Source organism: Ambystoma mexicanum, chromosome 11, assembly GCF_040938575.1.
Source record: "Ambystoma mexicanum isolate Mex_15411 chromosome 11, UKY_AmexF1_1, whole genome shotgun sequence".
NCBI lineage: Eukaryota > Metazoa > Chordata > Amphibia > Caudata > Ambystomatidae > Ambystoma > Ambystoma mexicanum.
Genome location: NC_090934.1, coordinates 1,469,644,552 through 1,469,657,642, shown reverse-complemented (window position 1 = coordinate 1,469,657,642; position 13,091 = coordinate 1,469,644,552). Strand labels below are relative to the sequence as shown.

At 46.4% G+C, this 13,091-nt stretch overlaps 1 protein-coding gene across 5 annotated transcripts in view; it reads left to right on the top strand.

The window, feature by feature from the left end:
* The window catches only part of TP53BP1 (tumor protein p53 binding protein 1), a 429,855-nt gene that overhangs the window by 130,543 nt on the left and 286,221 nt on the right, over nucleotides 1-13,091 (top strand). For all 5 annotated transcript variants that reach the window (XM_069625154.1, XM_069625150.1, XM_069625153.1 and 2 more), the window contains exon 7: nucleotides 10,537-10,621. In XM_069625154.1, the coding sequence (XP_069481255.1) occupies nucleotides 10,537-10,621 (85 nt within the window). The remainder of the gene's footprint in view (nucleotides 1-10,536; nucleotides 10,622-13,091) is intronic.

Genomic DNA, 13,091 nt, shown 5'->3' with positions numbered 1-13,091 from the left:
GCTTACATGAGTAGGCTGTGGCTGAGGCCAAGGTGTTAACTTGTTTAGTAAAAGATAAGGTGGAGTCAAGGTAGAACCTGAGTGTTTTCACCTCTTTGGCCACCCTAATAAGATTACCATCGATGATGAATGATGAGTAATTTGGTCCTAGTTTTTTTATGTTAGCATGTGTGCCCAGTATGATGAGTTCCGTTTTTTCACCATTCAGGCATAGACCATGAATAGCCATCCATGCCTGGATGATGAGATACACCCTGTTCACCAAGGCCAACTCCTCTTCGTAATCCCCGGAAAGTGGGAGGAGAATCTGAGTATCATCTGCATAGTTAGTGTAGGTGATACCAAGAGAATCCAGATCATCAAAGAGGGGCTTGGTGAATATGTTGTACAGGGTAGGGGAAATGCAAGGTCCTTGGGGAACACCGCATGTGATGGGGATAGGGTCTGCTGCCGCTGAGGGCGAGAAGACCCTCATGGTTCTGTCACTCAGGAAGGACTCGATCCAGATTATTGTCTCTTTAGAAAAGTTGCCAGCCGTGTCTAAATGTCTGCAGAGGACCTTGTCGTCTACCAGGTCGAATGCAGCTGAGAGGTCTAATAGTAAGGGGAGGGCTGTTTTCCTTTTGTCTCTCAGCTCATCTACCTGTGCTTGCAGGTCAATAAGGGCCGTCACTCTGTTCCGTGTTGGGGTCGGAAACCTGATTGACGAGCTCCCAGGAGTTTATGCTCTTCCAGAAATTTTTGGATCTGGAGATAAGCACTTTGTCGAGGATCTTGAGCAGAAAGGGTATGGTGGTGATGGGGCGATAATTGGTTGGAATTAGCGGGTCTAATGTTTGTATTTTTTAGTAGTGGGAGCACCCATGATCGTTTAAGATTAGCTGGGACAGTTCCTAAGGAGAATGAGGCATTAATCAGTTTAGTGATGAAAGGAGCAAGATCTCTTGCCGCGTCTTTTATAAGCTGAGTCAGACAGACATTTTGGTGAAATAGAAGCGGGGGGTTAGGTTAACTGGAGTGTCTTTAGGAGGGGCATTGGCGGCGGTATGGTTGGGTAGGTGGTTAATGGATTGTTTTGGTTTTTTTTTAGATTATATTTTGAAGGATAGTTATTTCATTTGTTAGGCTCTGTTGTATATCCGAACACCATGTTTTGTCCTTGGTGCAGATTTCAGGTGTAGTGATGGGGGATTCAAGTTCTTTGAGGATGGAAAATAGTTCTTTGGTGCTGGAGTTGGCCTTTTAGATGTGTTTGCTGTAGGAGTTGCGTTTTGCAAGGAAGATCTCTTTTTTTGTATTGAGATGAAATCTCTGAGTTTTATTTGGTTGGCGGTAGTTGGGAGGAGTCTCCATGTAGTTTCACAGCTCCTTTTCAGAAGTCTGAGGTCCTTGAGTTGGGGGGGTGAACCATTTATTGAGGTGTGCTTTAGGTTTGCTAGGTCTGAGTTTCAGGGGTGGAATGCTGTCCAGTGTGGTTAGCATTATTTTGTTATATTCCTTCACAAGTATGCTTGAGTCAAGGTTGTCATCTAGCCGATTTAAGGTGGGCAAGATAGCTGGTATTACAGTATCTCTGGTTATGTTTTTTTTTTATTTCTGGTAGGACAGGGGGGGGGGTAGGTATAGTAGGCAGGAGTGGTCCAATCGTGAGGAGTGAGAAGGACAGGAGAAAGTGGTCAGTCCAGGGATAAGGTGTAATGGCAGTAATATTGGCTGTGCAATTGTATTCTGCCTCCCAGTCCAAGGTTCTTCCTTTAGCGTGAGTGGGCTCACTAACTTTTTGGGAAAGTCCTAGTTCAGATAGTGAGTTGGCTATAGTTGTGCCCTGTTTATCAAGGGGGTCATTAAAACCAAGGTTAAAGTGGCTTAGGACTAGTCGTTGGGATGTAGTTTTAAGATTGTCCGAGAGGGGGGTAAGGATGTCCTCCTCAAAGGTTCCAATGGGCCCGGGAGGTCTGTAAATGAGATGAATCGTTAGTGTCTGGGAGTCGGAGGGAGTTTGGCTGTGAGGGTTTCACAAGAGAGTAAATTAGGGGTATGGGCGAGATTCATCGCAAGACTGGATTTAGTGATAATGGCAATTCCTCTGCCTCGTACATTTACTCTATCTTGTCTAATAATAGTGTAGCCATCCGGGACAGCTACGGCAAGTAGGGCTCCTGCTGCCTCATGCATCCAAGATTCCGTGATGGCTATGAAGTCGAGATTGTTAGTAATTATTAGGTTGGCAATGTCTGTAGCATGCGCTATTAATGACCTTGCGTTTAATAGTGCTGCTTTAATTGGAGGAGCAGGTTAAGCAGGTTTGTTATTGGTGGAAGGTTATGGCCATTGGTGGGGGCTTTTGGAGTTATTAGAGATGTCTAGTTTGGTGGCGATGTTGTCTAGATCAGTGTTTGTTTTGTTTTATTCGTATTTATATAGCGCACAACAGCCCAAGGACATTGTGGCACTTGTTACAGTACAAAGCTTAGTTACATGGTCATTAGCAATATATATACAGGTTACAATATAGTTATATTACATTTGTGTTATATTACAATATACATGGCAGAAGTGGAGGAGGGAGTCCTCCACTTGCTAGTTGAGGAGAGTGGCATTGAGGTTGTTGCGGAAGACCGAGATGGAAGTTTCAGCTCTAGGGGTGGCAGGGAATGAGTTCCAGAGTTTCTTTGTGTGCAATATAGGAGAAGCCTAGACCTCCCGCTGTTGCTCTCTTTGTGTGGTATGTGTAGCTGGTTGGTGTACCCCAGGTGGGGCGAGTGGATGTGGTCCTTGATATTGCGTCAGATAGGTATGCTGGAGCGGTTTTGTTGCATCTGTGAGTGGTGTTGAGGATTTTCAGAGTAATACGGTCTTTGACCTGGAGCCACCGGGCTTCACGTCTGGCGTGGGATATATGGTCTCTTCTAGGGATGCTCATAGCGGCTCTGACGGCATTGTTTTGTGTGGTTTGCAGTCTGTGAATGTTTTTGGAGGAGGTGCCAGCTAGGAGGGCGTTGCAAAAATCGAGTTTGGCTCCTATAGTTGCTCTAGCTATGGCCAAGCAGTTGGGGGTGGATAAGTAGGGTTAATGGCATTTATGAGTTTGGTGCTGAACGCTGATGCAGAGGCTATGGCGCTGACTTGTTTGTTCATCGATAGATTTGCATCAATGTGAACACCTAGAGTCTTGACAGAGGATGATACGGAGATGGTTGAGTTGTCTATGTTGAAGTTGTTGTATTGGGGGCTTGTTGAAGTTGTTGTATTGGGGGCTTAGTTTCGATAATGTGTTTGTCTGGCCCAGGATGAGAATTTCAATCTTATCCCCGTTAAGACAGAGGCCATTGATTGCCATCCAAGCTTGTATAGTGGCATAGATGTTGTGAAGGACCGTGGCGTCTTGGTGATAGAGTCCAGGTAGGGGTAAAAGTACTTGAGTGTCGTCTGCATAGTTTGTATATGCAACACCCATGGAGTCGAGTAGGTCGAAGAGGGGTTTTGTGAAGAGGGTATAGAGGGTGGGGGCTGTACAAGATCCTTGGGGGACACCGCACTTTATAGTGGTACGATCTGCGTTAGCTGTGTCGGCGTAGACCTTCATGGCTCTTCCTTCATGGAAGGAAGTGATCCAGAATGCTGCTTGTTTAGGGAAATGGGCTGCATGGGTGAGGTGGGTGGTGAGTGTTTGGTGATCTACCAGGTCAAAAGCAGCTAATAGATCGAGAAGGAGGAGCAAGGCAGGTTTGCCTTTGTCCATGATCTGTGAGATTTGATTTTTTAGGTCTAATAAGGCGGATTCTGTTCCATGCCCGACACAGAAGCCAGATTGTCTTTTGCCTAGTATGGAGTTAGCTTCTATGTATGATTGGATCTGGATGTGAGCTACTTTGTCCAGGATTTTTAGGAGGAACGGGACTGTCGTTATCGGTCTGTAGTTGTTGGGTTGCACTGGGTCAAGTGTGGCCTTTTTTATAAGTGCCCGCACCCAGGCTTCCTTGAGATTGTTTGGGACAGTTCCTGTTTGGAAAGATGCGTTAATGAAGGCGGTAATCGGGGGTGCTAGGTCATTGGCGCATTCCTTGTTGATTTTGGGAGGGCAAATGTCTGCTTTGCAGAGGGATGGTTTGAGGTTTTTGATGAGGTTAAGGACCTCAGGTTCAGTGACGTCTCTGAAGGAGAATTGAGCGTGCTTCAGATTAATAGGCTTGTCTTGTGTAGGGCGGTTGGTTTTGTGGTTTGGGAGGGCTTTGCAGTGGTTTTGGATTTTGTTCTGGAGGAGTTTTATTTTGTTGAGCATGGCGGACTGAAAGCTGGCACACCAGGCTTTGTCTTTAGTTATCTCGTCAGCGGTAGCCGGAGGAGTGACCAATTCATTAAAGATTGCGAATAGTTCTTTAGCTTGGGAGTTGGCCTTTGAGATCCTATCATTGTTCTTCGTATTTATCTTATTAGGCGTCTTGTATGTAGTGTGGGGGCTAGTTCTAATGTTGACAGGAGGTAGTGATCTAGCGAGTGATGAAGACCTATGTTCTTTAAGGTCAAAACGCGTGTTGACTAGGGCAAGAATATCATCACACTGTATTAAATGGAGGGATTGGATAATATCAACGGTTATATTTTGTGTGTTAAAGAGCAGTTAGAATTAATCTTTCAAAGAAAAAATTGTTTAGCTGAGTTTGCGAGTGCTATGCTCATTGGTCAGGAAAAATATTATACCATTTCTTTTAGTGGCTTCCTGTGTTCAGGGAAACTACGAGACAGGTTTTACATGGCTGCAGTGCACACATGGGCTTATTGTGAGCTCAGCCATGTGTCTTCTATAGTGGTTTGATCTGGTGTAGACCGGTTCCTGGTCTTGGGCTAGCTATTTTCCATCCTGTGGGGGTGGTCTGGGGATGCGTGGTGGATTTAGTGGCAGTTATATTGGCTTGCCTCTTTACCCTTTGTTTTTAAACTCCTAGTGCTTTGTGGGCTGGCTTAGGCCAAGCGAGTGTGGGTGTAATTGGGGGGAACCTGTGCCTACTCAACTCTGACTGAATTAACCGCACTTGTCTCGGAAACAAGACAATGCAGAGCAGCAAGGGTTCGATAACCTCTGAAAGGAAGCGCCCCCAATTTCAGCACGATCCTCCCCGCAATGAGAGACAATAAGGGACTCTCCCGTAATGGGAATAAGGCCAAGACAGAGTGCGGGTGAGCGTAAGTGGGAGTTTATCCAAAGAATAGGGCATGCAAAGAACTCTGCAACCTCCGAGAGCGCTCTGTCTGACAATAGCAAAGACAGGCGTATTTCTAATACAAAAAACGTCATCAGAACCTACACACTATATATATATAAGTTAATTGGGATTGGGTGGCGTCGACTAACTATAGGTGTTGCTGCAGCGTGGTTGGTCTTGGCGTGAGGACGTCACTGGTCAGCCTCGTGGGTTGGGTTGGGCCTGGCAGGCCAGCTTGAGGTCATCCGAGCGGTGTTGGTATGCTGGGGCAGCCTGTGACAAAGATGAATACCTTTCCTGACTCGTTTGCCCTAGGCCATGCACACTGCAGTTATTCAAGAAACGACATTTAAGTTCATCAATAAATCGCTCAGCAGTTTATCTTATAAAATAAATGCAACACATGAGGAATGCACCTCGTGAGAGGTCTGGTGGTTGTCGGTTGGGGTGAGATTTACCTGTGTCCTATTGACCGGTATTTTAGGTCGAGGGGCTGGGCTCTGGGGCCTGAGCCGAATGATACATGTCTGTCTGCTGCGTTAGAAGTTATTATATAAATGGGTCTCTGTGTCTTGTCCCAGCGTTGGGGGTCGTCTTTGCACGGGGTCATGATTCTTGGGGTGGTCTAGGGGGGTTGTGGGATTTACGAGAGGGTGCTGGTAGATCTGTGGATTCAAACGTGGGTTTATTACCGTGCTGTAAATAACACAGGTGGCGGGCTGTGGCCTTGGGTGCGGTACCGGGGCCTCTGACTCTCTGAAGCGGCTCCAGCTTGGTTGGGGGAGGTGAGGGAGCGCGGCACATGCCTTAGCTTCTTCATCTGGCAGGCTCCGTAGGGTGGGAGGGAGAATGGCCTTGCATATATTCACAAAGGTTTTTTCCTCGTGCGTTGCTGACTTTTGAATGCAGAACTTTTATAATGTTTTGCCTTATTTTGATCTTATTTAAACACACATCTATATTTCAATTTCGTTACACATTTCTTTAATACATTCGGTCCGAGTACCTTTTCATTACATGGTATTATATCTACTACAGTGTTTAAGTATTTATATACATTCGACGGTACATGAGGTAGAACTATATTATGGACCACAGAGATTGACGGTTGCCACTATGGGTGACTTAAGAAGACATATAGGGGTTCATGTGTCTACATATAACTTAAAGACACTTTCTCTGTGATCTAGCAGCATTAGTACAGTCACAATGTGAAGTCATATAAACATTTCACTTTTATGGCTAATTCATAGTTTGCAGATTCTGTTTAAGAAGAGTAGTTCACTAATACCACTACTTGAATTCATTTCTGCGTCGCCCTGGCCTCGCGGACCAGGTCACACGGGGTGCAGTATTACATTGTGGATAACAGACTGTTACAGTGTTAATATCTGGTGTCAGCTCGTACCCAACTTTCTCATGGGAACGCGCTCGCAGCGGAGCTGCCATGGTGCTGCGGCGGCAGAGATGCATGAAAGGCCCTCCAAAGGTGGGGGCCGCGCTACAGTGCGCTGAACTCACGCCATCTTTGCTAGACAAGATGGCTTCTAGGCCTAACTGAATTTTGGTATATGCAGGGAACGGATACGTGTGGGCAATGTCGTCGGCGGGTGAACCCTCCTCCACCTGGGCCCGGGTGGCATGAGGGGACGCCCACCGAGTCATGGTCCTCACCTGGGGAGAAGGCTGCAGGTGAGGAGGGCCTCGCGGCCAGTCCTCCCCTACACCTCTACTGCATTTAGATGCTGAACGCCAGCATGAAGGGTGCTATAAAAATTCTGTTTAATTTTGTTTTTCTTGAAAAACAAGTTGCTTACTCACCTGCTGGGAGTATCCATGCCATTCCCATCAACCCCAATTGCTGTATTTAAAGGAACAGATCTGGTCATGCTGGCTAGACAATGCGTCCAAAGCGGATATCTGGGTGTGCTTTTCAGCTGCAGGGCTTCTTCCTGCTTCTCTTACATGCACTGCTGGCCTCCTTAGTTCGATTCGCCAGGCCTTCCTTTCTAGGACCAACTCCCGGCCGTTTTACCATCCGCTTCGCACTATGGTTGTCCCACCTTGGTTTAGGTTGCTGCCGTTGCATGGAATAGTGTTGAGATCCCACCACCCTGCCTCATATACTCTTCAGTACCGTTCTGTGTCGCCCCCCCCCCCACTGTATTCATGGGTGCCATTTTCTGTGGCTGTACTACCCTCCTTCGTTCCTTGATCCCCTGGAACATGCTTTTCCAGGTTCTCCCACGTTTTTGGTGTCATCCTCGCCACCGTTTTTTCCTCTGGGTTGTAGATCCTACTCCTAGAATAGATACATGTTCTTCTTTTCCGTCTCTTCCGTTGTCTGGTCCTTGTTGGTCCCGGGCTCTTGTCCGTAGTTGTTCGGATCCTGTAAACTTCAGCTTTGTACTCACCAGATGGTTTTGCCTTCCTGGAACTGAATTTTCAGGAATTAACATGGTGAGCACGTACATCTGGGGCCTGGTGTGGGGAGTTATTCATGATACTTACCCACAGGCAGGAGGGTCTTGGCCGCATTTCCCCATTGACTTCCATTAGGGTTCTTCCTCCTGCGTCTGCTGGCTCCCGGTCCTGCCTCTGGAGCTCTTCTTTTGGGTCTTCTCTCGGGTACTTCGCCACTAGGTCTGCTTCTGTGGGGGGGGGGGGTTTAACTGTGACTTAACTAATTTTCTACATACACGTGGATTCGTCTATATACGGGGAACACTTTACTCGACTTTGGCGGTACTTACCTGCCCCTTGACATTTTCCTTCATCTGAGTTGGGTTCATTGAGTTTTAGACGAAAGACTAGAATTTTAGCTGGCAATGTTATTTTATATATATTTTTAGTCTTTCACTTCTGCTACTGTGCATCCCCCGATTCCACTGTAACCTTTACTGGTGACCCTGTATATATTGTAAGTGTGTGGCGATAGGACACAGACACGAGTGGAATGGTTGTTAGCAAATACTTTTATCTGAACAGAATAGAAGGAAAACCATACCTGTCCCAATGACTAAGAAGGGGTTCCCGGCCCCCACTAAATACTAATGGCAACGTCAGAATATAGTCCACTCTCATGTGTCATAAACCTATTCCCATCTCTTACACTTGAAACTACATTAAACAAAAGGTTGATCTTCTTGATCCAGAGGGTTGTCTCCCTTCCTCTGGACTTTCTCAAATTCTCACAGGGATATAGCATACACTGTCCTATACACCACAGCATTCACAAAGTTCCAAAACAAAGTTCCCAGTACCAAAGGGAATATCTCCCATCCCCTGGTCAAGGCACAACACAAGCCAAGAGGGTGCCTCCCTTCTCTTAGCACTTAATCACATAGTTCCACTTCAGGGGCAATGACTCGCTTTTCCTGGTCAAGGTACAGCATGAGCTAAGAGGCTGCCTCCCTCCTCTTAGCACTTATCATAATGTTGATCAAATCCACCTGGTACCTGGTTCACCACCTTCTCAGGCACTGTGACGATGAAGAGATCTCTGTTGATAATTGTCATATGGGTGCGGTCCCAGACTTTTTTTCTCACATATTTCCAAACTGGATGCCTGATTCTCTATCCTTCCAGGCATCCTCTGCGGGGTCCCAGACCCGTTCGTATTGGCTTTTCCACTGTACTTCTTTCGGGTTCCAGACCCCTTTACATACAAACAGTGCATACGGATCACAGACTGTTTTAGTTTCTCTTGGGTCCCAGACCTTGGGTCAGTGGCTTCTTTCTCCCCCTTTGTTCCGTTGTGGTTTTTCTTGCTCCCTCGGACCCTGTCGGCAACCAGCATGCCTTAGATTCTGGTGTGTCCGGGTTCCATCCTTGTCGATTCTTGTTTGAACCTCCGCTGGACTCTGCTTTCCTTGGCGGGTTTTGCGGTCCTCCTGTTTCTTGGATTGCACAGCTTCTTCCTGCTTCCTTCTGGTAGCAAAACGTTCTGGAGTCTTGGAAGCCCAAACTTCCAGCCAGGGACTCTCCTGACGAGTGACAACCCGCTCCCTGCCTCGATCTGCCAGGCTCTTTTCCCATTCTGCGTAGCGCTTTCCAGTTCCTTGGGGGAAAGGATCGGACACCATGTTTGAACTTCCCTCTTCTATTTCTACTGTCTCTCGTCTAGTAGGAGACTGCTAAAGGCTGGAATGTTTCTCGTAGTTGGAGGAAGTAATCTTCATACTTCTGCAGCTCCTGCTCATCACAGCATTGCCTTTCGGAGTTTGGAATACGTCCGTTGATATCTTTTTTGTCTCAGTGTTTTCTAAATGAGTGGACTGGCAAAACCTCAGAGATTCCAGAGGGAGGATTTTGGGACGGTGTGATAAGAGTAAGAGTGTTATGGGAATACCATGTTCTCTCCAGGGCCTCCCTCCTCCTACAAAGGGAATCCCTCCCCATGCAATCCTCTCGCTGAGCACCGCCCCAGGGGGCACTGTTGGGTAGCGGCCTCACCGCGCTGGCCTCATGTGGAGGGGCTACCCCTAGGCGGCGACATCTGAAGATTCGTCAGACTATTTTTACCTGAAGTGTAATGAACTGGTGCGATCTGTCTAAACAAAGTTTGTGTTGGCCTCTGGTCGGGTTTTTGAAAGGCCTGCCCAACCCCCTTCCTCCATGTTCTACATTGATTGTGTGGTGCATATTCCAAATACTATGTCCTGGAGGTACAGAAACATGACTTTGTTGGGTTCCCGTAGCACTATTACTGTATTCCAATGCCTGGTTCCCTTTTCTCCTCGCTCCTTGTCTCTATATGTAATATGCCTATCACTAGGCAGTGGACTATAATCTAGCATGTTGTGTCTTTTATTGCAAGCCTTCTTTTATATTCTAATAAAGGTATATATTGTTCAGTACACCAGGGGTGTCTGTGGACTAATTGTGCCTTTGTGTCAGCCACCTTCCCATCCATTCAGGTAAGCTTGACTGCCCTGCCTCTCTGCTTACTTTAAGCAAGTTTGGGTTGGCTGTACTTGGCCCCGCTTTAAGATAAGCAGTTTGCACAGCCCTCATCATACGGTAGTACAAAAAAGCGCCTTGGCGACAATCCTGGACAAAACAATGAGGATATCAAATCAATGCTTGTAATGAACCTAGCACTGTGTGGACGTGGAGCGATATTACCTGGTAACTAGACGATTGGGCCCATTTGAACCAGGATTACACCTCCCCCGCACACATTCCATTTTATGGGGGAATTTCCCTTGAAGGATGATTGTATATAGTTACATGCTGCACGTAACTTTTGGCATTGATGTACTCTATTGTAGCAGTCCACTGCTATATGCGATTGTTGTAGACTAAAAGATTTCTCCTCTGTCTTGAGTAGATTTGCACGTGCTCAAGGATGAAGATAAACCTGTCCCTCCGGGAGAGGGCAGCGCACCGCAGCATCTTGAAACAAGTTCCAGGAGGTAAAGTCTTTTATGTGCAAGGTTGTCGTTTCCACATGTTTTTCGTGCAAACAGCTTTAAAGCACAGGGCTCCCCATTGCGCCTGTTGGGCGTGTTTAATTGTGCTGGGCGTGAGCATTGTGTTGCTAGGATTTGCTTGTGGTGGTTGTACAACAGAAAGGACCAATCGCTGCAGGGGTTAATAAGTAGAATATTGTCTGTAGTGAAGGTATATATTTTTCAGTATGCCAGCATTTTCTAGAATTTGAGAGACTCCAGTAACCTTGAATGCCTAGCTAGGACCTACCCTGAACATCCATGTCTACTACAGATAAGCTTTAATATCCGGCACGTAATTAACCTGCACACCCTGTAATCTGACACTCCGACTGCCAATAATGGAAACAAAAAAAACAAACCCATATTTGAAAGTCCGGATGGTAGAATGCAGGTAAAGGGAGCACAAAGGCCAAGGAGCTTAGTTGTATGTCATTTCTACTCTGTTAGCCAGCTCTGACACTGACCTTCATTTATCTAGCATATTTGCTTATTGGCATCAATTATGCTAGATAGCAATGCTTTTACTCTAGTACCTACGTGGCACTAACACCTTTGATGGACTCCCGAACCCTCCTGAGTTACATTGAGAATTTGGTATCTTCCACACAATGCACATTCTAAGTACGCCAGGCCTTATTTTGCTCACAGTTGATCAAGTGGCAAGAATTTTCATAGGGTTGCGTTGCCCCTTTTTGAAGGCTTGTTCTCTTGTGATATTCAAACACCTTTGTGCTCGCATGTGCATTCTGTGCTCGCATGTGCATATGCTCTACTGCCTGCTACTGGATCACAAGGCCATGTGAATAAGTGCTTGCCTGACACTGCAATTAACACATTTGCTTCTGACGTTGGAAACTCTGTAGCCTCTTTCTTGAATTGTAGGGTGTTCAAAGCCACCACATATTACATCTGCCACCAGCATACACAAAGTTCCAACACCTGCTTTCATTCCACATATAATGCGGCATCCATGAGTGGTCCAAAATTGGAATCCCAAATAAAGATGTTGTCTGGCTAGATGAAGTGTTAGGGAGTTTTACACAAGTTGCTGCCTATGAAAGCCCACCTTAGGTGACAGGATTCTACCCTTTAGGTTTAGCCTGAACTACGCAAAGGTTTGGTAGCAATGGCTGAGCGGCCAGGCTTAGTCTAGAAGGGAGAAGGGCAGGCAAGTGGTGTGCCCCTCCTGGCTCCATTTGGCCCAATTGCATATTTAAGCAAAAAAAAAGTTTTGCTCCCCCATGCCTCTGCATCTCCCTCGAGTCTCTCCCTGCACCTCCCGCGTCCCATCCCGCTCACCGCCTGTGATTGGTTCTCCGCCAAGGTCATAAAAGACCTCTCCAGGGCAGCCCTTTGCCCGTGCAGCCCCTGTGGCGAAGGGCCCAAGGCAAAGGGCGGCTCCTACAGAGGCGGCTCCAGGAACTGTGTGCAGGTGTCAGCAGGGGAAGCCAGTGAAGCCAGCCGTCAACCGACAGTAACTTAAAAAGTGTGGCATGAGTGGGGAGTAAAGCAATCACTCTACTCCAGAAAGCCCTGCCACTCTACATTACCTTACCAAAACATAGACTGCCAGGCCAACATTACGTACAACACTCTTTCTCAGATAGAATTGTGACCATCAGCCTACGTCTATCTGAAACAGGATTGTAATTTTGCCTTGCGTTGCATCTAGACATATATCTGTGCATGTAGCAAGTTCCACACTTGCATAGAATGAGAGTTAATAAGTACCACATTAGATGGAATTGTGAATAATAGCAGGTGCCACACTTAGATGGAATTGTGAATAATAGCAGGTGCCTCACTTAGATGGAATTGTGAATGTTAGCATGTTCCTCACTTAGATGGAATTGTGAATGTTAGCAGGTGCCTCACTTAGATGGAATTGTGAATGTTAGCAGGTGCCTCACTTAGATGGAATTGTGAATAATAGCAGGTGCCTCACTTAGATGGAATTGTGAATAATAGCAGGTGCCTCACTTAGATGGAATTGTGAATGTTAGCATGTTCCTCACTTAGATGGAATTGTGAATGTTAGCAGGTGCCTCACTTAGATGGAATTGTGAATGTTAGCATGTGCCCCACTTAGATGGACTTGTGAATGTTAGCATGTGCCTCACTTAGATGGACTTGTGAATAATAGCATGTGCCTCACTTAGATGGACTTGTGAATAATAGCATGTGCCTCACTTAGATGGAATTGTGAATAATAGCATGCGCCTCACTTAGATGGAATTGTGAATAATAGCATGCACCTCACTTAGATGGAATTGTGAATGTTAGCATGTGCCTCACTTAGATGGAATTGTGAATGTTAGCATGTGCCTCACTTAGATGGAATTGTGAAGGTTAGCATGTGCCTCACTGAGATGGAATTGTGAATGTTAGCAGGTGCCTCACTTAGATGGAATTGTGAATGTTAGCATGTGCC